Consider the following 24845-nt stretch of genomic DNA (forward strand, 5'->3'; position numbering starts at 1 on the left):
TGGAGCCACAGGCTTGGCCAAGTGGGTTTGCCCCAGAGTAGTCATCCTTGGGGAGCAGGAATATAAGGCTGAACCTTTGCCTGTGCCTCTCCGTTATTCGGAATTGATCATCTCAAGTTAACCAGATCAACTTTGTGTGACGTGCCAATCTCAGGTTTCCAACTCAGGACTATCAAAATGACAAGTAGAAATGATTCCAAGCCTCCCACCGACCATATTGAGGATGCGACAAACTCCGGAATTGGAGACAACAATACTGGAGACGCCGCCTTGGCGCTCTTCAATGATCCCAAAGAAATGCATGCATTTGTGGATCCTGCCGAGGAGAAGCGCCTCATTCGAAAAATTGACTTGATGATACTTCCATGCCTATCCGTGTGCTATATCTTCTTCTATGTAAGACCGCTGCACCAATCGGTACCAAAGAAGACAGACTACAGTAGCTAACGTTGAGCGAAGATTGACAAAACGACGCTATCCTATGCCGCGATCTTTGGAATCAGCAAAGATTTACATATCGTCGGAACCCAATATAGTTGGCTGTCATCAATCTTCTATTTTGGTTTCCTTGCCTGGCAACTGCCAACCAATCTCTTGATGCAGCGATTTCCCACTGCAAAATATCTCAGTTTGAACATTATCGTCTGGGGTATTCTTCTTGCACTCCAGGCTGTAACAAGGAATTTCGCCACACTAGCCGTTCTCCGAGGACTGAGTGGCGCTGCAGAAGCGTGTGGTGATCCAGCTTTCATGTTGATAACTGGAATGTGGTATACAAGGCGCGAACAACCTATCAAGATTGGGCTGTGGTACTCTTCTCTGGGCCTTGGAATCGCGGGGGGTGGTCTGCTGGGCTATGCAATTGGTCAAATCAAAGGGTCACTACCAAGCTGGCGGTACGAATTTATCATCATCGGAGCCCTTTGCGTCGCTTGGGGCATTGTAATGTTCATCGTGCTCCCCGATTCTCCAGTCTCGGCCCCGCTCCTGTCCATGGACCAAAGAAAACTAGCAGTCGAGCGACTGCGGGAAAATCAGACTGGAATCGAGAACAGAAATTTCAAGCGTTACCAACTGATTGAGGGTTTCACAGACCTCAAGGTGTTGTGCTTCTTCTTCATTGCTCTTCTTCAGGCAATCGTGAATGGGGGTATCACTAACTTCGGTACACTGATTGTGAAGGGCTTTGGGTACACAACTTGTGAGATGCCACCCACTTGCCCTTGGCTGTACAATGGAGAATAGGTGCTGACTTCCACAGTGGGAACGACACTCCTGCAAATACCTTACGGAGTCTTCATTGCTCTGGTCATTCTATTTTGTGTCTGGGTCAATGACAAGATGCCACCTAACAGCAGATGCCTAATGATCTTGGTATTTCTTTTCCCCAACATTGCCGCTGCATTTGGTCTACGATTTGTGCCCCGAGGTGCCAAAGTAGGACGGCTAATCTGCTACTATGTAATGTTTACCACAAACTTCCAGGAATGGCGGGAGCAAATGCTAATTCTGTATCAGTTGACGGGATCTTACAATGCCTCTTTTGTGATGCTTCTCTCCTTGACGACTGCTAATATCGCCGGACACACGAAGAAAGTCACAAGCAGTGCTTGCCTGTTCGTCGGATATTGTGTTGGAAATATTGCTGGTCCTTTCTTTTATAAGACTAATCAGGCCCCGGAATACTCCCTCGGTATCTGGAGCATGATAGTCTCACATCTTCTTGAAGTTGTGGTCGTTGTGTTCTTGTGGATCCTGCTGAAGCGTGAAAATCAAAGGCGGGATAATCTCCAGAATGGCCCCGGTGTTCAGGGTGAAGGGTCTGGCTTCGATGTTGACTTGTCGGCATTCAGCGACATGACAGATAAGGAGAACCCTAACTTTAGATATGTCTACTAGCTATTAGGTTTTTGAATTGGTATGAGCGGTGGTACAATACAAATGCTATAGATTTGATTGAAATTTCAATTACCACAGGAAGGCACGCACTATTAAAGAGATCATAATCGTATCTGCATCAGACATTATTTACAAGCATCCTTAACAAAACTTGCCCGTGGTTATCTGAATACTATCGACACTTGATACCAGCTCGTCCTACTCCTCTTTACCCCAAAGTATCACCGCCCATTTCTTGACTGTCTAGCAAGTACCCGAACAAAGAGTCAAGGTGACATCTGAGTTGGAATCGCAAACTTTGACTTGACTGGCTCCACTAGTAGCAACACCAGATGGCCAGCAGATGCTTGGGCAGCTTGCCGATGCTTTGACGCCAATTGCATGGTTAGAGAAGGGATCGCCGAAGACATCCGACAGATCGTACCAGACTTGCTGGCCGTCGAGGGTGTATGCAAAGTTGGTCTGGGGACTTCCGTTGTACAGTCCATTCTCGACGGTGGTGAGCTTGATGGCGATGCCACCGGAGGCAGGATCATGGTGTAAAACCTCAGAATAGGTACCGCCAGAAGCGACAGTGTACTCTTGGCTGACAGAGCCGCCAACGGACCAGAGATAGACGGGGAAACCGCACTTGTTGACAACCTTGGCGTTACCGACAGCGCTGACAAGAGGAGCCAGGGCCGCAACGGTAGAGATGACAGCTGTGGTGAACCGCATTGTGGATTATGGTCGTATGAGAAGAACAGGAGGATCTTTGAGAAATTAGATAGTATGGATGAGCTCTGTGTAGACTGGGTAAGAATGGGTTTAAATAGCTTTTTTCCAGGTCTTTGCCAAGGAAGCTATACGAGTTCTCATAATATCGTCTTGTCATAGTTGTCAGTCGTAACCATAATCAGTCCACCCATATTCGGATTATCTGAGACAACGATAATGAAGCGCCGAGTCTGACCGCCAGTAAGGCCACCATAGGAAAGGGACCGGATATTCCATGAGCCTTGCGAGCCCCCCATTGAAAAATAGACAGATCGACATGGTCGAGTGTTCGCGATGCTAGTATTGGTTGATATGAGGCCGAAGATGGCAAGATGTCTCTGAGCTCGGACTCCGGCGACTCTGCAAGGCTGTGCCACGCGTAGTGCCACACCCGTTCTGGTGGGGGACTTAGCGAGACCCTGAGACATAGTTACATCCCAGGTCCAACGTACATATTTCCAGAAATTTCTGACAGTCGAGAAGTTCGTGCAGATCATCGTCAGAACTTGGGCGCGGTGTGGTTGGTAGTGTCTCACCCACTGAGTTAGTGCGATGTGATGATGCTGAGGTCAACCTGGCATACTCTAACAGTCATATGATATACGAGATCAGGCACAAGTGAGCAGGTTTTCGGAGAGCATATGGATCTCAAGTACGGAAGAAGGCGGATAAGAAGGAGCATTGCCCATGGTAAGGCAGTCACCTAAATTGTCTCACTCTGGACTTGGGATGTCTTTCCCCCGGATCTGCCTTTGGTGACAGGACGAATCAAGGACTTGGGCATTCCCAGCCAAGGTCTTGCGTGGTCGGCTAGTCCACCCTGAGTGAAGAACCCGTGTGATGCGAGAGAATGAAAATTAATCTTGAAACACTTGTTACCCTCGCGAATGAACGCACTACATGGTATTCAGCCCTGCTTCCAAATCACCATCGAGACAATTATTTAGCAGTTAGCCTGGCTAACCAGTTAGTTATTCAATTTTTCTGTCTTAGAACTTCAGGTGGAATCTCCCAGTCACTAAACATGATCTACCAGAGTCGACCATTAATCTATGAAAGCTGCAAAATCTGACTGATATAGCTGGAGCAGAAGAAGAGAAACAGCTGCTATTTGGAAGGACCCTGGAAATAATTCAGTCTTTTGGCCAGCACACGAACGTCACATAACTTCAAGGCGGGATGAGCCCCACCGAGCGTTCCCCGCAATTATGAGACTTGGATAAGGAACCCAGTAATTCATCAGCTGTCTCCTCGTTCATTTAACTACCTCTATAGCACATTTTAGTAACCGAGGCAAACCGGCCTATCGCTATTCCACTCCCTGTCCCTGTGTTGAGCGATGAATCAAAAATAGCCTGGACTATAGCTTCCACCAATCATAGAAAAGGAACTCTGGATATAGGATCGGGCTTTCGGGCTTTCGCAGAACCCTGCACTTCCCCGCATTATTCAACCTCAGGGTCTTAATAGATTTCCATTTATGAGACTATTCCCTAATTGTCAGAGTCGGGACGTGGCGCGGCATATCTCTTTTCCCAGATCAAATCCATCTGCCCCCCCGCATCCAGCACACTATTGAAATGCTGTGAAGGAGATGGACTTTTGTTTACTTTTTGATTTCTATAGAACTTGCGAAAGCGTTTTTCCGGTCACTGAGATTGACTAGACAGGATTGAAATACTTTAAAAGCAAGGACTCGATCACCGAACAAGAAGATGTTGTCGTAAAGTCTTCTCTTTCAAAGCCCTTTTTCTCAGAGCCAAGATGGGAATCATAATTCACTCAGTCTTAGCAACACTTTGCATATTCAAAGCTTTTGCTGCCCCTTCTTCTCATGGGTCAAGTACACATAACTCTGAGCTCATCGTTGAAACGTCTTCAGGCTCGATCCATGGCTTCATCAATCACACTGCGCCTGACGTTCGCCAATTTCTGGGCGTTCCATTCGCAGAGCCACCCGTTGAAAACCTTCGTTTTGCGAAGCCAGAGAAGAAGAAGCCAACTGGCCTTGTCAAAGCCTTGAAGCTTCCTAACTCTTGCATGCAGCAGTTTAACCCCAATAGCTCCACCATCTACACTGCGTACGAGACGGGCTTCTTGATCAGTGGGGGAAATTCCGAAGATTGTCTTTACCTCTCGATATGGGCACCCAGACTTGAAAATACCCGCTTACAGCAGCGGCCTTTGCCTGTTCTGCTCTATATTCCTGGTGGGGGCTTCACGAGTGGAGGTCAGGCTTCACTGTACAAGATCCCTGATCAATGGGTACAACGAACACAGTCTCATATAGTCGTGATTATGAAGTAAACGGCACCAAAATCCGCGGAGGAAATGCTTTCTTACTGATTCGATCTAGCTATCGCCTGAATGTCTTTGGCTTCCCCAACGCAAAGGGTCTAGCTGACCAGAATTTGGGGCTGCTGGACCAAAGACTGGCGTGTGGAATTCCAGATTCGTTCCCATTGGCACACTACTAACAATTAACAGTGTCGAATGGGTACACGATAATATTGCAAATTTTGGCGGCGATCCAGAGAGGATCATCCTGTGGGGTCAATCTGCTGGTGCAGGCAGTGTCAGTGTCTACCCCTATGGATACCCCGAGAATCCAATTGTGGCAGGGCTTATTGCAGACTCTGGTGGCTCTGGAATTGTTGGTGGAAGTGACTCGGGGCAGACAAACTTCACATATCTAGCAGGACTTGTCGGGTGCAAGAATCTTGGACCTGATGACGAGATCGCTTGTGTCAGGAAAGTGCCAGCTCAAGATCTGGAGAACGCTCTATCTTGGTATTCTGGTAATAACACAAGCCCATCCATCTCGTTCAAACCCGTCGTGGATAACGAGACCGCGTTCGTCAATTGGACTCAGAGGGTACTGGAAGGAAAGATTGCCAAAATTGTGAGTTCGTCGTCCTTCGACAACGAAATACAGAGTGAAAGGTAAAGCTAACAGATTTTTTGAAGCCGTTGATAATAGGTAGCAATACAAACGAAGGAGCTGGCTTTGTCTCTTTTACTCCTAATGGACCTGGACAAGCAGCGCTGGACAAGGCGACAAAAATTATCAGCTGTCCCGTCGCAGCAGAAGTGAAGAACCGTAACGCCGGAGATCTCCCAACCTACCGATATCAGTATGCTGGTAACTTCTCCAATGTCTCGCCTCTGCCATGGTTTGGCGCTTATCACAGTTCCGAATTGCCTTTGCTCTTTGGCACCCACTCTGAATATGGAGGTGTTTCAACCAACTTTGAGTGGAATGTGAGCTACGCGATGGAGGCTTTGTGGCTAAGCTTTGCGGAGGATCCGTCCCGTGGACCAGTGCGACTTGTTATTGGCGACGGAGTTGCTGGAAATCCTACGAATACCAGCTTTTTTGCATGGCCTCAGTTCCGGCAGGGCTCCTCGAATATGCTGTTGTTTGCTCAGCACAACAAGGTCATGCAACTTGTATCTTCAAAGAGTATTGACGATGGCTGCTCCAGCTCGTAAAGAACTTTTGGGAAGGGAGGTTTGGGGTATTTGAGGAACACGGGCATATTATCTTGATTTGACGTCGTTGCATGACTGCTGTTCACTGCATTCTATTTCGGTAAACAATGCAATTTCAAAACGCCCGATATCGTTCAATTCACACAAGTCAAAGCTAGTCGGCAGATTGAGTGGCATTCGAGTGCTTCAAAATCTCAATTGAACTTCAAGATCATTTGTTTCCTCAATCACATATTCAAGGATAAATTGAAATATGCTACCTAGGCTATCTAGGAAGGTGAATTGGACGAAGTTTTGAAAGATCTTTCAAATAGACAAAGATACGGCCTGTCCACCAAGATACGACCTGTCCACCTGGACCTTTTCTCTGCTCTCTAGATCCGGTTCCTTAGGTATACTACCTTCCTCTGACCTAGGTCTTAAATAATTGGCATGCAAAAAAGGAAAACCAGCTATAAATTCAATCTTAAATCCATGGAATTCAGCCGCCGTCGACCGCTATTGTGACCCCCCCTTGTTGTCGATCTTCGCTCGTGTAGTGAATTGCTCGGTGCAACAATCAAGTTTGTGCTTCATCCAATGAGCCCAGCCAGATTCTTGAAGATACATGCTCTAAGGCTGAGGTTGAAGGTGATGGTCACATGCATGAAACTCTCCCGAGCTTCTTACCCTCTCGGAAATTTCGCGCTTTACATTTTGAGCCTCAGATATCGTGTCTGTCCATGGAAACCCAGATCGAAGCAGGTTCCTGTTCATGCCATCCAAGATATTGGCAGATGTTTCAATGTAGCGCCTTCTTCCAGGACTCAAAGTCATCTCACCGACCTCATCGTCTCTGCCATCTTCGACGTTATCATTTCCAGATTCGGTGTGAGTGGGAGGAAGAAAGAGTTTCGTGATTTCCTTGGCTTTCAGAACTGTTTCATCGACCATCCCCTTCCGTCCTTGAAGAGTCAATGTCCGATCACGGAGCTCAGCCCAGGGTGCAGCTTTGTTGGGCCTCAATGCAAGTTCTTCCATTGCCTTCGCCTTATTTGAAATAGTTTGTAATCGATGTAAGAAGTTAACTTGGTTGTATGAGTCAATATCCCGTTCAAGCGATCTGAACCACATAATATCGTCAAGTGATATCGTGCGCTCTTTTGACTTGTAGATAATTTGAGCGAAATATTCCTGTAGTTTACCAGAGAAGGCCACCTGTTGGTTTTCAAGATCTGTCAATGCATTCAGGGTATGGAAATAATCCTTCTCGGATTTTACCATGGCTTCATCGAACGCCTTCTTGGCCTCTTCCGGCCAAAGAAGGTCGTTCAGAGCATCTCTTGACCTAAGGAATTCGAGCTCAACGTTTTGAATACCAACATCGTGAGGACTTTCCCGAACTGCAGAAGGGCTTTCCCGAGCACCTGAAGCGAGATACTGAACCAGGTCCCGGTCCATTTTGACTGAGTGATAACGCAGCATATCCAGAGTATCCACACTGGGCTTCTTCCATTCCGTTCTCGGAAATATGTGTTTCAAATTCTTTTTATTGATGAAATGCCCGGCAACACAGGTCATGACAAACTCCCATTCGTCTTTCTGGGCTGCATCGAAGACCAGCTTCGGTTCGACAATATCACCACCCATGAGCGCTCTTGATGACTCGCAAAACACATCGTCTTTCTCAGGATTCTTGATGGATTCCAGTATGCGTGAGAGTCTGATTGATAAGTCAACTTGACGTTGTGACAAGAAAAGAGTCATCAGTGGATAGTCGGCGTGGGCTTGGGCAATGGAGAAAGACGTCAGCCCCCGATTGTTACGGGCTAGTATGTCTGCCCCATGCTGTATAAGCGTCTCACACATGTGGGTCCGATGGTATGAAAAGAATTCAACTTCAGTGCGGCCTGCTTGACAAGCTCGGAGAAGAGGAGTGTTGCTTTTCTCATCGGGGGTGTTAACATTGAAGCCATATGCGAGCAACATTTTCACCAAATCCACTCTGAAGGCCTCTGCGGCCACATTGATGGCAGTGACATAGAGCTTTGGCGAATGTACACGACTGAGATTGCGGCTTGGGTTGGGTAATTTTTCCAGGTACTGCCGAAAAACGGACGATTCCCCCTTGGCAGCACCAAATATCAACGCATTGACATGTAGTTTTTCGACGACAAAGTTGTCCGGAGGCCGGAACATGTTGAAAATACTAGGATTCTCCCAAGCAAGAGACATACTGAATGGAGAAGAGCCCTTTGCATCCTCTACGAAAGGGTCCGCCCCTTTCTTGAATAACATGGAGACAAGATCAGCGCGCCCGATGTCCATTGCCAGGTGAAGTGGAGTCCGACCAAGACGGTTCTTCGCCTCTACATCAACTCCAGCCGCCAAGAGAATTTCTATGCTTGTGCGCGACTTCCGCAGAACAGCACAATGGAGCGGCGTTCCGATCTCGTTGACCGCCTGCGTCAGGTCGGCCCCAGCATCCATCAGCGCCTTCAAAACTTCGTCTGCTCCCTGGGAGGCCGCGGCATGCGCGGGAGTGAAGCCAAAATCGTCCTTGTGGTTGATGCTCACACCCCCAAGCATCAAGATCTTGGCGTTAACCAGTGACCGGCAAAAGTGAAGAGGGGTACGCCTTCTTCCGTCCAGTTCATGGCAAGAAGCATTGCGAGCCAGAAGAAACTTAGTCATTCGATCCGAAGATCCCATCGCAGCGATATGCATTGGCTTGATTGATGCGCTGTCAGGTCGATTGATAGCTGCTGAATCGAGTTTGAGGATGGATTCCGCAATCTGCTCAGACTCTCTTGTATCGCGACAGGAGGCAATTTGTACGGCGAAATGAAACGGGTATGTAAACAGGGATGTGCTATCAGGCTGAACTAACTCCATGCTGGCCAGGGTAGGGGCATGCTCAAGAAGGAGCTCAACTGTGTCAACATCTTCGAGATCAATGGCCTGCGTGACTGAATTTCTGCCTTCGGGAGATGGCTGGAGGAGAAGATCCAGCGGGAGAAGCTTGATCGTCTCGCGCAGCCTCTGCTTATACATACAGCCATGAATAGCAAATCGTTCCGCATTCGTCAATAGACTCAAAGCACAGGCAATTGGAAAAGACTCCAAGGTAGCGGCTTGATGCAGATGAGTGCCAGTCACCGTCGTTTCATCGAATGCCGCTTTCCAAAGCAGCAGAAGTATATCGGGGTGATGATACTTGACTGCAAGATGGATTGGCGAAAAATTGGGGCCTGTACTGTCGTCGGTGTTTTCAATGGCGGGAGCTAGGGGATCTGCACCCAGACTGAGGAGGAACGTGACCACGGACTTGCTGCCAGATGCGATCGCTATAGCAAGAGGTGTTCCATGCACCCGAAATGGCCATTGAGGGTGGAGTATAATGCCATCAGTAGTCGCATAATCTAGTGCAAGTTTGAAATCGGAGTCGCGAGACTGGTCTTTCAAAAACGACTGGACTTCGTGGAGAGTGGTCTCATCCAGACTGAAGAGCCAATGAAGGAGCGATGGAGCTGGAAGCACAGAGGAAATATTCGCACCGGATTTCAGAAGGGGGATAACTATGCTGTCATGACCTCGAGAAGCCGCCGACACAAGAAGAGAATCCAGTTTTGAGGCTGCCTCCGACTGCCCTACAAGAGGTAACAGCCTCTCCACGAACTCAGCATCACCCTGATGTAGTGCAACTTCCAGCAAGGAATGCTGCGAAGTGGATCCATTTATAGAGACAAAACCACCAAGCACCCCGTCTTTGTCGTTCGTCCATGACTGGGGTCTTCGCTCATAAAAGACTTTGCGAAAATCAGCATAGTTGGTGAATTTGGTGACCGACGCCCCATCAAACGCAACCAAGGAGGTTATGATTTCAGGTGTTCTGGTGGCACTGAACCCCAAAGCAAGGCATTCATTATACGGTTGTACCTCGGTGGTTGAGCTCTCATTGAAGCCATTGAGTATACGGTGCCCCAGTATGCGAGCGACCATATGACCCTCATCCTCGGCCATTTGAAGAAAGGAAGTCGCCTTAATCAGATCTTGAGATGTCCCAAAAGCGTTCACATAGCATAGCATGGTTTGGAATGCGATGGAACCTTCGTGTTTATTAGATTTGGACCCCTTGGCCACGGTTTCAAAGTCTTGCAAGAGTTGCTGCTGCTGCTCCCAGATGATGTATGGGCCGCTCTCTCTGCTAAAGATCGAATATCTGACATCCCCAGACATGGCATATGTTGCGAGCTTTGACTGAAGCGAGTGCCCACCGGGCGTCTTGTGCCATGAAACAATGATTGGGAGACGACTGAGGTCCGAGATCCTTTGTGCCGGATCGACATGCAGAGTATGGTCCATCAAGGGACGTAGAAATCCTCTCTCAAAGCCAATTCCGGGTATTTTCAGGTTGTTCACAAAGTCTATCGCCAGAGCCCTGAGATGAGAGACGTTAAAGTGACCGAAAACATGCTGATCATCCTCGTCAATGTCATCAGGAGCCTCTGAGCTGGTCGGGGATGTCAATAATGTGGACATGGAATGGGGACGTTCATAGAGAGAGTTCCTGCGCCAGCTACGCTGAAAATAGAGCTGGCCGTTTGCCAATATTTCCCACGCACAGAGACCGAAAGCCCAGATGTCGCATTTGTGAAGCTGCTCCAATGGGATGGGGTTGTCCTTCTGCTGGGCAACTTCTGGTGCATTATATCTGGTAGTCATGTATTAGCTTCGTTTGGTCACTCAAGAATGTTTTAAATCCTCTAGGCGGACTCACAAGGTGGTTCCAAAATACTGCATCTTCTTCTCTGAGGTGGATCCCACGATAATGGAATGTCCAAAGTCGGACACCTTGGCGATCGACATGCAAGGCCGGTCCAATGACGAAAATACCACGATGTTATCCATTTTTAAATCTCCATGAATGATTCCACATTTGTGAAGTGCCATAAGACCCGCGCCTACATCACCCATAAGAAGCAACTTCGTTCTAATCGGGTGTTCTTTCTCCTTCATGTATGCCCTCAGTGTACCCTTCGACGCAAACTCAACCGAGATGAACGTCGACGGGCGTTGGTTTTCAACGCTCCAGCCATAACCCAGGATATTAATGATATTCGGGTGGTGTGCGAGCGGCGGATGGCACATAATCAGGATTTCGCGCAAGACAGATTGTAGTCGCCTTTGGAAGTAGGAACGCTCGAGGCTTTTTCCTTCTTCGTTGAGCTGGATACGCTTGATAGCAACGACAGTGCCTTCATACTTGCATTCTGAGACAGCGAACGTCTCCCCTGCAGCTACAAAGCGGATTTCCTCCAAATCTTCGGCTTGAAAACGTTTCAATTTCAGTTGTTGCACCGTGTGGAGTAGACTTTCCAGACTGTTCATAGACTCGACATCTATATTTTCGCTGAAGCCAAGGCCGTCCACAGTGGACACGCGAGATCGTGAAATTGAGGTAGTCCACGTCAGTATGTCGCTCTGCAATTCATTGGGCGCTCGACCTGGTTATATGGTTAGCTACAAGAGGAGCAACTAGGTTCCTGAGAGCGAGCCTGAATGACATACACTGGACCCAGTCATCGTTCAAGGAGGAGACTGACATCGTGACTTCTGGTCTTGGACCCAAGAACCGGAGATACTAGTCCGGGCATCGTCTTGATGGAGTGTCGCTAAAGAAAATCAAAAAGGTGAGTGAGTATGTAGCTGAGGCCGTGCGGGGGGCCAGAGTGCACACCCCTGGCGTGATTGGACGTTGTCAGCCTCACGCATGCACTTCGTAAACCCCGCAACACGAAGAGATCTCCATCTTCATGGACACTTTATGGTGAGATTTAACGGTTGCGTGACTCTATAAACTTATAGAGCTTGCTGTCCTGAACTATGATTGATCCACTCTCCGTGGCGGGCCTAACCTTCGCGGTCGTTGATGCGCTGATCAAACTCGGAGAAAGGACCAGTGAGCTCATTTAAGATGCGAATGCATTCGAGAGTGTTAGTCAATTTGATTCGTAATATGAAACCGTCGCTAACCAGCCTTTAGGACTCGAACGAACTGCGAAACCTGGTCAACGACGAGAATATCCAGACTAAGCTCATCCGCAATCTGCTTTTCTCCGATTGCATGGTATGTCCCTGTGAAGAAAGCCGCTTCAGAGTGTGCTCGTCGTTGATATGAACAAATGCCGTGTAGGTGTACGGTGGTAAAACTCTTTTCGAGCAATTTGACCCAGACATCCAGCGGCAGATCGAGCTTCTCTGCGTCGAAATCAAATCCATTCTGCAGGAATGCGTTGACCTTCTTGAGCGCCGATATGGTGTTTCCACGACCTGTAGTATTTCCAAAGAGGATAGTGTTTGCAAAGAGTCGCCAGCCATATCTTTGCTAAACGTATCTACCTTGTCGCTCTCGCGAAGTTGGTCAAGTTCGTCTGGCACATTGCACAGCCTGTCACGGAATCGGACCAGCACGTCTCTCCCGGGACTCCTTAGGTGGTCTCTGCGCGATAAAAAGCGCGTCGAGGCTATTCTGCAATCGTTCAAGGATCGCAATTCCCGCTTGAAGAAGAAGGTGGAGCTCTGGTGTCTCGCATCGCAACTGGGCGTTTCACCAGAGCATTTGATGCATCTTCAAACAGACGAGTCGTCTAGGAGACTTGGATTCGATCAGGATGCATCGTTGCGTCTGGCTCAATGGGACGCGGGCAAGATGGCCGAGTCCCTGGAGCTTCTGGATCACTCGTGGGACGCACATCTCAAAGAGATCCACCCAGCCGACCACCAAGGCATGTTCGCCATGTTCACGAAGAATAATGTCGCCTATATCCAGGAGAATCATCGCTACAATCCCATGGTCACACCAGCCACATCTAGGTACGATGTCGATGCGCGGACCAGGGGGCGGATTGAGTCTCTTGCCAAGCTTCTGCATCAACCCAAGGAGCAAGTGTTTCGCGTCCTTCCTTGTGTGAGGTGGAAATATTTGCCTCGCCAAGGCTCGATCGCGTTTGTCTTTGAGGTCCAGCCCAAGCCTATAGGAGCACCTGTTAGTCTTCAAAGGCTGCTCTTCAACAACGACCACCGCCCAGAACTTGGAGACAAGTTTCGCCTTGCACTTGGTCTCTCGAAATGCATAGCTCAGATACAAATGGTCCAATGGGTATGTTCAGTTCCACTCTCAATTGATTATTTGAAAGACCCACAATGGCGCTGATCATACCCACTCAGCTGCACGAGAGCTTCCGAAGCGACAATATCCTGCTCCTGCCCCATCATGTCGATGATGAAAAGGTGGGCACTCGTGTCGCAGTGAACTATCCAGAGCCATGGGTTCTTGGATTCGAGTTCAGTCGCCCAGAGCCCTTTTTCTCTGTGGGACATTTCGACTTTGAGCCCACTCGCGACATTTACCGCCATCCAGACCGCCAAGGCCAGCCCACAGAGATGTTCAAGAAGGTTCACGACATATACGCGCTGGGAGTCGTGCTGTTGGAGATCGGATTGTGGGAGCCGGCCGTTAAACTGGAGAAGCACATGTTCTCGAATGCTAGCAATCCTCGCGCCGTCCAGGCGCAATTGATCAAGCATGCCCAGAAGAGGTTGGAGTCACGTGTTGGACGAAAGTATAAAGAGATTGTATTGAAGTGTCTTACGGGGGACTTCGGTGTAGACGATGATACAAAGGAAGATCTGAAACTTCAGCAAGCATTTAGATATCAGATCGTTGATGTGATTGAAATGGCTGCAAATTATGTTTAACAGTAGATATCCATGTCACTGCTTCTTCCATGTGGATGTAAACACGTTCGAGATATATATACTCCACCTCTACCTCCTCAATCTCCTATGTAGGTACCAAAGTTCCGAAGATCATACACCTCCGCAGTCCGCGCATGAGAAATTCTGAAATAGAAATCATGACGAACGTGTGGATTCGCTATATGCTATAGCGAGAAACCTAAATGTATGGATTTAATCGAGCTTGCCCATCCATGACGGGACGTTTTTGCATATGGAGAGGAGTGGACGCGTAAGAGGACCAGAGGGACCGAGCATTGATTACACGAGTAACAGATTTGATGATCGAGATTCAAGCTGAGTCTCAAAAGCATTGAATACGAATAATTCTACAGTGATAAAACGCATCTACTGGGGACAACATCGTAGACCAGCATGGCAACCGGTCGTAGACCGTGAAAAAGGAAACGATCATATTTCGTAACACAAGCGCCGTACCAAGGGAGGGAAAGATTTTGTAAGTTTTTTGTTTTGAAAAAGAATTTCCTTTTGCCTTCTCGTTATGAACAAGAAAAGCTTGAGTATCACATCATCATCGCATCTTCCTATTGCCCCAATATTTCCCAGAGATCCCAGAAGCCCGAACCCCCACGCGATCCAAAGAGAAGACTGGTAAGCGTTGTCGTCGTCTTCACAGAAAAAATAGCCCGACTATAGGAAGAGGGGGTTTCTCGAGAAAAAGGCCGACACTAATGTATTTCGAGGAGACAAAAGGGGGATAAGAGTAGTGCAGCCGCTTTTTCGAAAAAGAGATCCCCAGAACAAACCCAGTAAGTTTTCACCCGCCTTCATAACCTCCGTACCGATGAACGAGAAGAGTGTCACGTCACACAACGGAATGCAAGTTTTGGGAACGGATTTACTCCTGGGCCTCGGCGGCCAGAGCGTTGCGCTTGGCCTCGACACGCTCAGCGCGGCGCTCACGGAGAGCCTTGTTCTTGGCACGCTTAGCATCCATCTCCTCCTTGAGGACACGCTCACGTTGGCGCTCAGCCTTAGCCTTCTGGATCTATAGATTTGCAAGAGAATGAGTCAGTGTGTTGTTCCTGTTTTCCTTCAAGCGTGGGAAGGTTGTATTCGATTCAAGTCGAGGGAGAGGAAAGCGAGTTTCATCGGGGATGACTTACGTGCTCAACCAGAGCACGCTTGTGCTTGAAGGTGTTACCCTTGCTCAGGTGGTAGAGCTCGTGGTAGAGGTGCTTGTCGATCTTGCCAGCGGCACGGTAGCGGACGAGCAGACGACGGAGGACACGCATGCGGCGCATCCAGAGGACCTGGCTGTAGAGAGAAAAAAACACAAAAATCAGTATAAACTGTTCTCCTTGTGCATATTCTACTGGAACATCCGAAGTCGATATATTCGGGAACCAGCAGAGATATCGGACGATAGAATTCCTGCGTACCTGGGCATACGGGCGTCCTTGGTACCCTTGCGCTTACCCAGACCGCGGTGACGACCGATGCGGCGGGCCTCGTTCAGTTCACGGGCGCGGGCGCGGGAGTGCATGGTGACGGGCTTCTTGATGATGAGGCCATCGCTGACGAGCTTGCGGATGGTCTGACGAGAGTTGGCGTTGGAGATCTCGGTCATCTCATTGGGGTCGAGCCAAATCTTGCGCTTGCCGCAGCCGACCACGGAGGCCGCGAGGCGCTTCTGGGTGCGAAGGTTGACCCTGGATAGATGAAAAAAAGACGGGGTCAGCCTCTGCACACAACACTTTCCATCCTGTCTTCCCGTCTCTGCTACCAGCGGCGTCGGTTCCAAAAGTTCGAGCGTTGGATTGACATGGAGCACCGGGATCGTTCGGAATATCGTAGGAGATAAAACTCACATCTTGATGTCGGCGTATCGACGGTCGTTGGCGGATGATGTTCGTTGCACTTGACGGGAAAACCAGACGGTGAGGAGTTTGGGGCGGGCCGATTAGCTAATGTGCAGTAAGCGAGTCCCCCTCCACCCGCTGCGCATTTGAGGGTTAGGGCTGTACCCTATACGCTAGTCCTGATCGGGAGCCCGTCCGATCTCAAACTTCAAGTTTGACGGAGATACCTCGTGGGATTCTATGCTTGTGAAACTCGGTTTTGGATTCCTGTAAATTTTTTTAAGAAAATATCTTGTTATGTTAGCTCTTCATTCTCACGTCCAGAACCGCTAGTGTTGTTCAACAGAGAAGGCATTGCTGTTGGAACATCATACACGTGATTAGAGAAATTACTGGTATGGATCACATGACATAATATGTCCATTTCGGGAAAAGCGGCGAATCCAACGTAACAACTATGGGGCAGTCAATTGTTATGGGCTACATGACATACCAACCAGTTGGAAGTTCAGTGTCTCGTAAACAGATTCTCTAGATCTATTCCGACATTGGCTGAATATGGACATGCATAAAAAACGTGAACAGACTTTTGTACGAAGCTTAAACACAAGAACCAGAATTGAAAAAGGGAAGTCCAAGGGTATATCTATAGACATGTAGATGCAACCTTGGAATGCTCCGACAAAAAGAAAAATCATCAGTCATCGCCAAATGAATCATCTCCCAGATCCACCTTGCCAATACTCCACACCTCCTTCTCATCCTCCACCTCATCATTCGACAAGCCCAGACCACCTTCACCACCCTCGGCGACCCGGCGCTCGCGGGCCTGGGTGGCAAGGCGCATAGCAACTCGCTTGAAGTAATCCGACATGCTACGCTTCGGCCCGGGGGCTAGCGAGGCACCGGGACCAGCCATGTACTTGTCAAACACCTCGCTGTCCGAGTCCACAACGGAGAAGAGTGACAGGAAAGCGGCTTCGGAAGCCAGCTTCACGGGAATCACCAGGTCGCGAACACCAGCGAAGACAGGCGGTGCGAGGAGGGCCAAATGAGGACGGGTCAACTCTGGGTGCAGGCGGCTGACGGTGCGAATGACGACAAGAGCCAGTCGACGGGTGTCGACGGGACCTCCGGGCTGGATAGCAGCCGTCAGGGCCTCGAAAATGGTCTTGTGAGTCTCGAAGCTGTGGTCACCATCTTCGGATAACAGGTACTTGCCAGCAGCGAGTACACTGTTGTCGGAAATGAAGGGGTCCTTGTGGGTGATGCCCTGGCAAATAGCGGCCGAGGTCTCGGTAACAAAGTTCTCCATCAGAGTGGCAGGAGCTTCGGCAAGGAGAGCGTTGAGACCAAGAATAGATGCGTGCGAGAAGTGCCCCGTAAGAACGCGGTGCCTAATCAGAGGGACCGCAGATGCGGCCGGAATCACCTTCACGAGGACACCAAGTAGGCGAGCATTGGTAATAGCGACGGAGTCCGTCTCATCGCTGGCATCATCGTCGATCAGGGCAAGGATGGCAGTGCGCGATGCCTCGCTCATGTTGGCACCAGCCTTACCAACCACCTCCTGGAGGGCCTTCATCATGGCATTCTTGACACCCATATCAGTAGTCTTTGATCCAGTAATGAGCTCAGCGATAAGCGGATCCACTCTGGGGGTCAGAGTGATTAGTATACCAAGACCCTTGGCAGCACGGTTACGCAAGGTCTCGCTAGAGGAATCGGCAAGACCACGGGCAAAAGTACGCTGAAGCTGAGGCAAGAAGGGCTTGACAGCCAGAGGGATCTTCTCCAGCAGCTTGTTGAGGGTGAAGAAAATGGCACCTAAATGTATTGTATTAGTACCATTGTCCAGTTGACAGAGAAAGATAAAACGCAATTGTCAAGAGACTTACACTTGATATCAACCGAACGCTCTGACACCACACGAATCAGAGGACCAGTGATCTGAGTGACGAATGGCTTGAGCGAATTAGATCCGGTTCGGTCGATAACATCCGCAATAGCGAGAGCCGACTGAGTGCGCTGCTCGGGGGTTCCGTTGAGAAGGCCTTGCAAGAAGATCGGCAAAATAGCCATGATACCCTTGGGAAGACTGAAGCCAGGTAGATCCGCGCCAGTAACACCAACTTGACGCAGGATCTGGCGAGTAGGGACCGCCAGAACCTCCATCTCCTCCTTGCGCAGGTGAGATGTGAGACCACTGAGAGCAGCCCAGGCAGCCTTGACAACGTCCTTGTCTGAGTCGTCGAAAGAAATCAGCAAGACGCGAATAAGGTCTTGATGATAACGCGAGTAGTCCAGTTCGGCATCGGAGAAGAACTTGTTGAGGTGGAGAGCAGCCTTGGCCCGACGGCGGTGGTCGTCGTGCTTGACAAGGGTCATCATCACGTTCATGGCAGTGTTCAGGCCATCGTATTCATCCACAGACACCAGCACGGTATCCAAGGCAGATTCGAGTTCGGACTGGAGCTCCTCGTCGTCGGTCTGGATGATACCGTCCATGAGAGCGTTGATAATGTTGGGCAGTCTTCTCGTCATGGCACCACCAGCAACCTCGGCCAGGGAAGCCAGGGCCCTGGCATTGAAAGCAGAGATTGGAGGCGTGAGAAGCGTAGGGATGAGGTTGGGAAGGATAATGTTGGCTCGGGTCTGCTCGGTGAGCAGAGTCAACAGGGCAGACAAGGCTTGTTCGGCCTCCTCGTCGTTCCTCAGTAGGTGAAGCAGGTAAGGCAGGACCTGGTCAACGGTCTTCTTGCCCAGGATCTGCTGCAGAGCATCGAAGGCTTCGGCGGCAGCCTCACGCACATCCTCATCACTATCAACCAGAGCCACACGGACAGTGGAGATGAGAATCTTCTCATAATCCTCGAGAGCCTCAGGAGTAGCAGCAGTAATAAGCTCGCGAAGAGCAATACAGATACCCTGCTTAACGTCGACATCAGGCGAGGTCTGAAGACCATCCTCAAGCAATGGCAACAAGGTGGACAGCACCGATTCTCCAGCCTTCTTGATAAGATCGCCAAGGGCGTTGGAAGCAATGACCTTCTGCTCCATGTTGGACGAGCCGAGGCGGCGAATGATGAGCTGGGATAGAGTGGGCACCATCTCCTTGAGAGTTTTCGGAGAGGCAACAAGGGCCTTCCAGACGCCCATGGCGGCACTCTTGACCATACCGGAGGTATCGCAGCGACAGATAAACAGAGCAGAAAGGACCTTATCCCTGCGCTCTTCTCCAAGAACTTCGAGCAAGGACTGGCCAGCCTGGGTAGCTTCTTCCTCCTCTTCCTCGGCTTCCGACTTGCCGCTGATACCGGTAAGACTGAACAGCAGGTCTCCAACCAGCTCGACGGAGCTGAGACGAATGCGATAGCTGTCGTCGGCCAAGCCGCGCTCCAGCTCGGGAAGCAGCAGATCGATGGCCTTGGTTGCGAAATTCTTGACAAGCAGGCGACCAGCGCGGAGGGAAGTCTCACGGATCGACTCGATATCATCAGCAAGACCAGCAAGGATGGGCGGAATGATCTTGCTGAGGTAGTTGGCGAAGCTGTTACCGAAGCAGGCAGGCAAGAAGATGAACAAAGTCATGAAGCCTTCACGAACAGCAGCCTTGGAGCTGGACACATTCTGGAGAATTGTTGGCAAAGTCTCCTCGAGCCTGGTAGTACCCAGACCCGCAAGCACCTCTGAAAGTGCCTGTGCGGATCCCAGTCGGTCGCCAGCGCCGGTGTCCGACTTGAGAGTGTTCATCAGGTTGGGGATCAAATCTGGCAGAGCATCCTCTCCAAGCTTCTCGATAAGCGAACCCAAAGCCTTGGAAGCGGTGGCTCGGGTAGTCGGGACAGGATCGACGATGGCCAGGTTGAGACCAGCAACGATGATCGGCAGGTGTGCAATAAGATCTTTACGCTCAGTAAGATGAGCCAAGCTGCCGATGATTTGGGCAGATTTGCGCTTGGTGGCGGAGCGGTCAGCAAGACCACGCTCAAGAATGCGAACAACCAGAGCCAGCGAGGGAGCATCCAAATAGTGCACGAACGACACCTTGATGAGCGAATCGAGAGCCTCATCAGTGTATTTGGTGGGATCGCTAAGAGCCTTGAGGAGGACGTTGACCAGGCTCTTGACTTCAGGATTGCTAATGACCTCTCCGAACCGCTGGAGACTGCGGTTGGCAGCATTGCGGACCTCCTTGTGAGTGTCATTGAGGACAATGGTAAGAGGAGGAATGATATCGGGCAAGCTGGCGGCAAGCTGTTGCGGGTCAAGGTAAGCCATGGCACCCAAGAGATTGCAAGCGCCCTTCTGACTACGCCATTGAGTGTCGTCCAAGCCGTCGAGAAGGGTGGGAAGAATCTTCTTAACACCATAGGAGCTGAGGTTTTGGAAGCAGGCCTTGGATGCATCAAGACAGGCATCACGAACATCAATGCTGGGATCGCCGAAGCCAGCGAGTAGCTGAGGGACAAGCTGAATGACATAGGGCTCAAAGGTCCGTCCGAGGATAGAGGCAAACAGCTCATACGCTAATAACGCGCCCTGGCGCTGATGTGGCTCCTTCTTGTTTTCGGTGGCCTCCTTCAGCAAGCTCATGATGCGGAATTCGCGCAGAGTCGAGATACCCCTACCGCTGACAATACCAGCCAGACCATAGGCCGCACCGCGCTGAGTAGCGTAGTCCTTGACATTCAGCAGCGAGTCGAGCATCTCCTGGACGTAATCGGCAGTCTTAGGGCCAGACAGCCTGATCAAGGGAGGTAAGCACTCGGAAACAGCAGATTGCACGGTCTCAGAGGGGGTAGGCAGGGTCGCGAGAAGTTTCTTGACCACTGTCTGTAGACGACGGTCCTCTGCCTTCAAGTGTCGGGCCAAAGCTCCGTAAAGCACAACAACCGCCTCGTTCAGCAGATCAGAACTCTGAGTGGCCTTGTCCGAGGTCTCCAGAACTGTTTCGAGTAGCTTCATAAGTTCCTCGACCTTCTGCTGGCCTCGCTCGGCAATGACGGACTTGCCACTCTCTGCCATTTGGATACGCACGGAAGAATTCTTGTCGACGAGGGGACCGCGCTCAATCAAGAATTGCAAGAAGTTAATGATCTGATCGCCTTCAAAGAGGTTTGTCATGGCGTTGAAAGCCAGAGCGATACCACTGCGGCTCACCCAGTTGTCTGTGTTTTCCATCTTCTTCGGCATGCCATAGGCATCCTTTTCAGGGGCCTTGGGCTTGACCTCCTCCGAGTATTTGGCCTCAAGCTCGGACAGAATACCGGCAAACTTGCTCTTGTCAAATTCTATAGCGTGGGCCAATGCACGAGCAGCAGCTCCACGGAGCTGGCTGTCCTCAGAGTCCAAGTATTTCATGATCTTGGAGAAGGAAGTGTCGTCCACTTCCAAGGCATTCTCGTCCCAGATGCCTTCAGCAAGCTCGACATTCTCCTCAACCTGGTCGTGGCAGCCGAGCCAAATGTGTTCCGAGAAATCAAGATCCGTCAGATCGATCTCAGCATCAATGACCTGGAGTACAGAAGTCCGCACGGAGGAGTCGGGAACGATCGTGCCTTGTAAGAGGGTTTGGAGCTCCTCACTAGTGATAGTGGGAGCAATGCAGCGGCAGAAATCGAACAGGGTATCCTTGATCAGCTTATAATGTTGAGTGTATCTCTGAATGCCGGAAAGAAGCTGCTGAAGCACTTCAACGCGAGGAAGACGAACGTCGGTGAAGGAGCTGGTGTGGAATGACAAAAATTCGATCGCAAGCAGCACCTGCTCACCTTCCTGATCTCCTTTTACCTCTTCAATTCCGTTCTGGCTCAAGATCAGGAAAATCAATGGCAGGATGTAAGCGAGAGAGGGGGTATCAAGGGGACGCTGCTCGGAAGCAAATCGCAGGCGGTACAGGATTCTTGTCACGAGTTGACCAAGGTGCTCCGATTCCATCTCTGCCGGTAGATTAGTTCTACCAATAGCACGCAAGGTTGCAATGCCCACGAAAGGCCGGGTATTGCCCAAGCGCGAAGACAACTCGTTGGAGCAAGTGATGTAAGCTTGAGAAACCACATCACCGACGAAGAGTCCAGCGCCAGCCCGAGCAAGAGAAAGCAGACGGCTAACAGCCTCGTTGATCCATCCTTCAGCGTCGTTGGCAGGACCAGTTGCCAGACCCCGAACAAGGCCGGCTCCCCGTTCAATGCGCTTGACTTCCTGGAGAACCTCTTCACGAATATTAGCCTCCTTGGCAAGTTGGGCATTCACCTTTGATTGCTCCTCAGCCGAGAGCTTCTTTTGCTTCAGGCCCTTCTTCTCGGCCAGCTGGGCTCGCAGTTCCTCTTCCCACTTCAGTGTATCGTAGTCCTTGGTATTCTTATCAAAGGCTGGCTGCTTCGACTTGCTACTCAACACATCAATGAACGCGGTTCCCTCAGGGGTGCGAGCAATGGCAGCATCAGTAGCTGTGAACTTGGATAGACGGGCACCATCCAGGTCCTCTGTGATCTGAGCAACGATGCGCGGGACCATGACGTCGGGTGCAACGAAGGCCAGGTCACCTGCTGCGGCCCACACCGCAGCATTCACATTGGGAACAATAGATTGCACTGGATCTGCATTGACACGGACCAATTGCTCTATACATTCGGCTGGGTGAGCACGAACCAGATTTCCTGGGTCGAAGCCAGACCTCAGGCATAGGTCAATCCATGAACAGTTCGGGATCATCTCTGGCCGACCGAGAACAAGAATATTGATCAGTTGGTTTTCGATGTCTGAAGCTGCAATCCCAGATTCTTCTCTGGCCTTGGCCGAGGGGCACAAAGCTTTCAAGACCAGGTGAAGCAGACGTTCGCTACCAGGCCCGGCAGAGACAGCGGCTGACTCCTTCTCCGCTGTTCGGAATGAATGAATCCAAGACCAGAGAGCGTTGATAATAACATGGCCGATGGAAACCACATCTTTCACATAAACTGTGGATAGAGTTTCCACGGCACTCTCTCGATAGCTTGTTGCCAAAGAGGGACCGGTTATGCTATAGATAAAAGACAACGCCCAAGCAGCCTTGGCAGTATCCTCGGCGGCAGCGAACTTGGCGCCTGATGTGATGGCAGCCAAAGCTCGGACCAGCCACTGCATCTCAAGGGAGGACGTGAGTTTCGAGTACGCCTTGGGGTTAAGGAGGAAAGAGGGTTTCGTGCCCATGGTCATAGCCTGAGTGACCTTCTCATTCCATGTAGCCTTTTCTGATCCATGAATATCCGAGACACGCTGGAATAGCGCAAGGAAAATATATGCAGAAGACAAAGCACCGCTTTGTGCCGAAGGGAGCGGGTTCGAGGCGACCTCTCCGAACATGTCCTTCATCTTAGCTAGGAACTTGGTAACCAACGGCTCGATCTCAGCAGTCTTCAGAGACGCAACATCGGATTTCCAGAGCACCTCTCCCACACTAAGTTGCCAAATCTTTCGGAATGGCACTCGTTTATCGGAGATGCCCTTAACAACAGCATTAACAACGTCGTCACCGACCTTGACGGACGACTGGATAAGGAAAGCAAGGTGCTTGCCGAAAGACTTCAGCTCCTCTTCCAGAGCAGCTTCATTGGCCTCCCTCGTGAAGACGGGGCCGAATCCCTGGACAATCTCTTTAGAGACATCCGCAGACGACGGAATAGCGGCGATAGCTTGAGCGTAGGCGACACGGTGTTCTGGGGCAGTGATCTTTTGTGTCTTTAGGGGGCTGACAATTTCGCTGGTGATCTTCAGGACCAAGGTATCTGTTTTACATCGTGTAACTAATGAACTGAATGAATCAGCAGCCCCTTGCCGAATGTTCGCATTGTTGGACTTCATGCTAGAGAGGAGGTGCTTCGACAGGCGAGAGAGGACGACCTCCGAGAGGTCGATGTCCTCTGGCAGCGACGCACAAAGTGGTGGGATCACACCATTCATGATCACCTCCGGCGCCCTCAGCATAGATTTCTCAATTGGGGGCACCAACTCGGTAGTCACATCCTCTGCAGTGACAAATGAACTGAAAAAATCCGACAGGCCGTCCGCCACGTGAGCAGGCACGACCGACTTAGAGCTCACGATCTCCTTGACATAATAGTCCAAGATTGCCTTCTTGGATTGCTCAAGGATCGGCTTGCGGGCAGGCAGTCGAGCACACACTCCAGAGATGACTCCAAGCAGTAGTGCATTCTTATTGCCAGCTGCCGCATCCGTGGTCAATTGGCTAATCGATTGGCGCACAGCTTCCTCGCCCCATGTCTGGCAGGAGAAAGTCGTACGGAGAGCCCGCCTAGTAACCCGGAGAGCTGACTGCCTGACTGGGATCTTGGGGGTATGGGCAAAGCAGTTCTCCAAAGCCTTGGCGTCCACCGCAATCAAATCCAGCACGATTGCCAAGGGCGCGGCCGAATCCTCGCTGACCTGCTGCAACAGAATGCAGCACCACTCCAGCAGGACAAAACCCGCCGTTGAAGCCAGACCTGGCTTGACCGCCTCTGCCTTGAGTTTCTCGGTCAGATATTTGAGGTGATCGGCGGCGTTCGGCGTTCGGAGGAGGGAGCGGAGACATTGTTGGACGGCCTGTCGCGATGGTCGGTCGACGTAGAGAGGATAGGTCAGAAACAGAAGCGCTAGGATGTCATGCTGGGATTCCGGAGGTAGTTCGGACCCTGTGAGTGACCAATATCAGTGTCTGTCAATCTGCAGCAGGATCGAGGGTCAAGTTTTACCGCTCCTATCGCGAAGTTCTTGCAGGGCCCGGAGCCTGCGCGAGGTCGAACTCGAGAAGAGTGCGACCCGCAGGGCATCCAGATCCCCAGCCTTGACCTGGTCCCATGGAATTGGATCCATGATCAGAGGTCAATACAGGGGAAAGGAGGAAAGAGGGTGGGTGGAGGGAGAGAAGGAGTGAATTAGGTGAAGGTGGGCTAGGACGACCGAATGCTGTCATAAGAGTTTTGTGTGGGGGGCAGTTGCATTCTCCGCCGCTCAACCAGCCATGTCCGCTTCTTGTTTCTCCAACTTCCTCGCCAACTCCTGTAAGTCTGACCGGACCTAATTGTTTTTGGGTTTCGTTTGAAAATTGACTAA

General features: G+C 50.4%; 7 protein-coding genes across 7 annotated transcripts; 3 read left to right on the forward strand and 4 right to left on the reverse strand.

Moving 5' to 3' along the window:
- Nucleotides 1–177: 177 nt before the first annotated feature.
- On the forward strand, nt 178–1899 carry N7458_009319 (uncharacterized protein; the record flags this gene model as incomplete). The annotated part of the gene is made up of 3 exons (XM_056912701.1): nt 178–396; nt 460–1201; nt 1262–1899. 3 exons carry the CDS (start codon nt 178–180, stop codon nt 1897–1899), a joined length of 1599 nt encoding a protein of 532 aa, XP_056761550.1.
- A 243-nt stretch (nt 1900–2142) lies between these two features.
- Nucleotides 2143–2616, reverse strand: N7458_009320 (uncharacterized protein; the record flags this gene model as incomplete). Its single annotated transcript, XM_056912702.1, has 1 exon — nt 2143–2616. One exon carries the CDS (start codon nt 2614–2616, stop codon nt 2143–2145), a length of 474 nt encoding a protein of 157 aa, XP_056761551.1.
- A 1803-nt stretch (nt 2617–4419) lies between these two features.
- Nucleotides 4420–6147, forward strand: N7458_009321 (uncharacterized protein; the record flags this gene model as incomplete). Its single annotated transcript, XM_056912703.1, has 4 exons — nt 4420–4958; nt 5012–5092; nt 5143–5557; nt 5623–6147. The coding sequence occupies 4 exons, from the start codon at nt 4420–4422 to the stop codon at nt 6145–6147; spliced, it is 1560 nt and encodes a 519-aa protein (XP_056761552.1).
- Nucleotides 6148–6759: 612 nt separating this feature from the next.
- N7458_009322 (uncharacterized protein) lies at nt 6760–11734 on the reverse strand (the record flags this gene model as incomplete). Its single annotated transcript, XM_056912704.1, has 3 exons — nt 6760–10840; nt 10907–11633; nt 11698–11734. The coding sequence occupies 3 exons, from the start codon at nt 11732–11734 to the stop codon at nt 6760–6762; spliced, it is 4845 nt and encodes a 1614-aa protein (XP_056761553.1).
- A 219-nt stretch (nt 11735–11953) lies between these two features.
- Nucleotides 11954–13887, forward strand: N7458_009323 (uncharacterized protein; the record flags this gene model as incomplete). Its single annotated transcript, XM_056912705.1, has 4 exons — nt 11954–11956; nt 12173–12256; nt 12323–13288; nt 13357–13887. The coding sequence occupies 4 exons, from the start codon at nt 11954–11956 to the stop codon at nt 13885–13887; spliced, it is 1584 nt and encodes a 527-aa protein (XP_056761554.1).
- Nucleotides 13888–14785: 898 nt separating this feature from the next.
- Nucleotides 14786–16104, reverse strand: N7458_009324 (60S ribosomal protein eL19; the record flags this gene model as incomplete). The annotated part of the gene is made up of 5 exons (XM_056912706.1): nt 14786–14935; nt 15054–15204; nt 15330–15599; nt 15759–15807; nt 16068–16104. The coding sequence occupies 5 exons, from the start codon at nt 16102–16104 to the stop codon at nt 14786–14788; spliced, it is 657 nt and encodes a 218-aa protein (XP_056761555.1).
- Nucleotides 16105–16446: 342 nt separating this feature from the next.
- On the reverse strand, nt 16447–24605 carry N7458_009325 (putative translational activator; the record flags this gene model as incomplete). The annotated part of the gene is made up of 3 exons (XM_056912707.1): nt 16447–17576; nt 17648–24424; nt 24485–24605. The coding sequence occupies 3 exons, from the start codon at nt 24603–24605 to the stop codon at nt 16447–16449; spliced, it is 8028 nt and encodes a 2675-aa protein (XP_056761556.1).
- Between the last annotated feature and the right edge of the window lie 240 nt (nt 24606–24845).

This window comes from Penicillium daleae, assembly GCF_028827525.1.
Source record: "Penicillium daleae strain IBT 16125 chromosome Unknown utg000008l_segment0_segment0, whole genome shotgun sequence".
Lineage (NCBI taxonomy): Eukaryota > Fungi > Ascomycota > Eurotiomycetes > Eurotiales > Aspergillaceae > Penicillium > Penicillium daleae.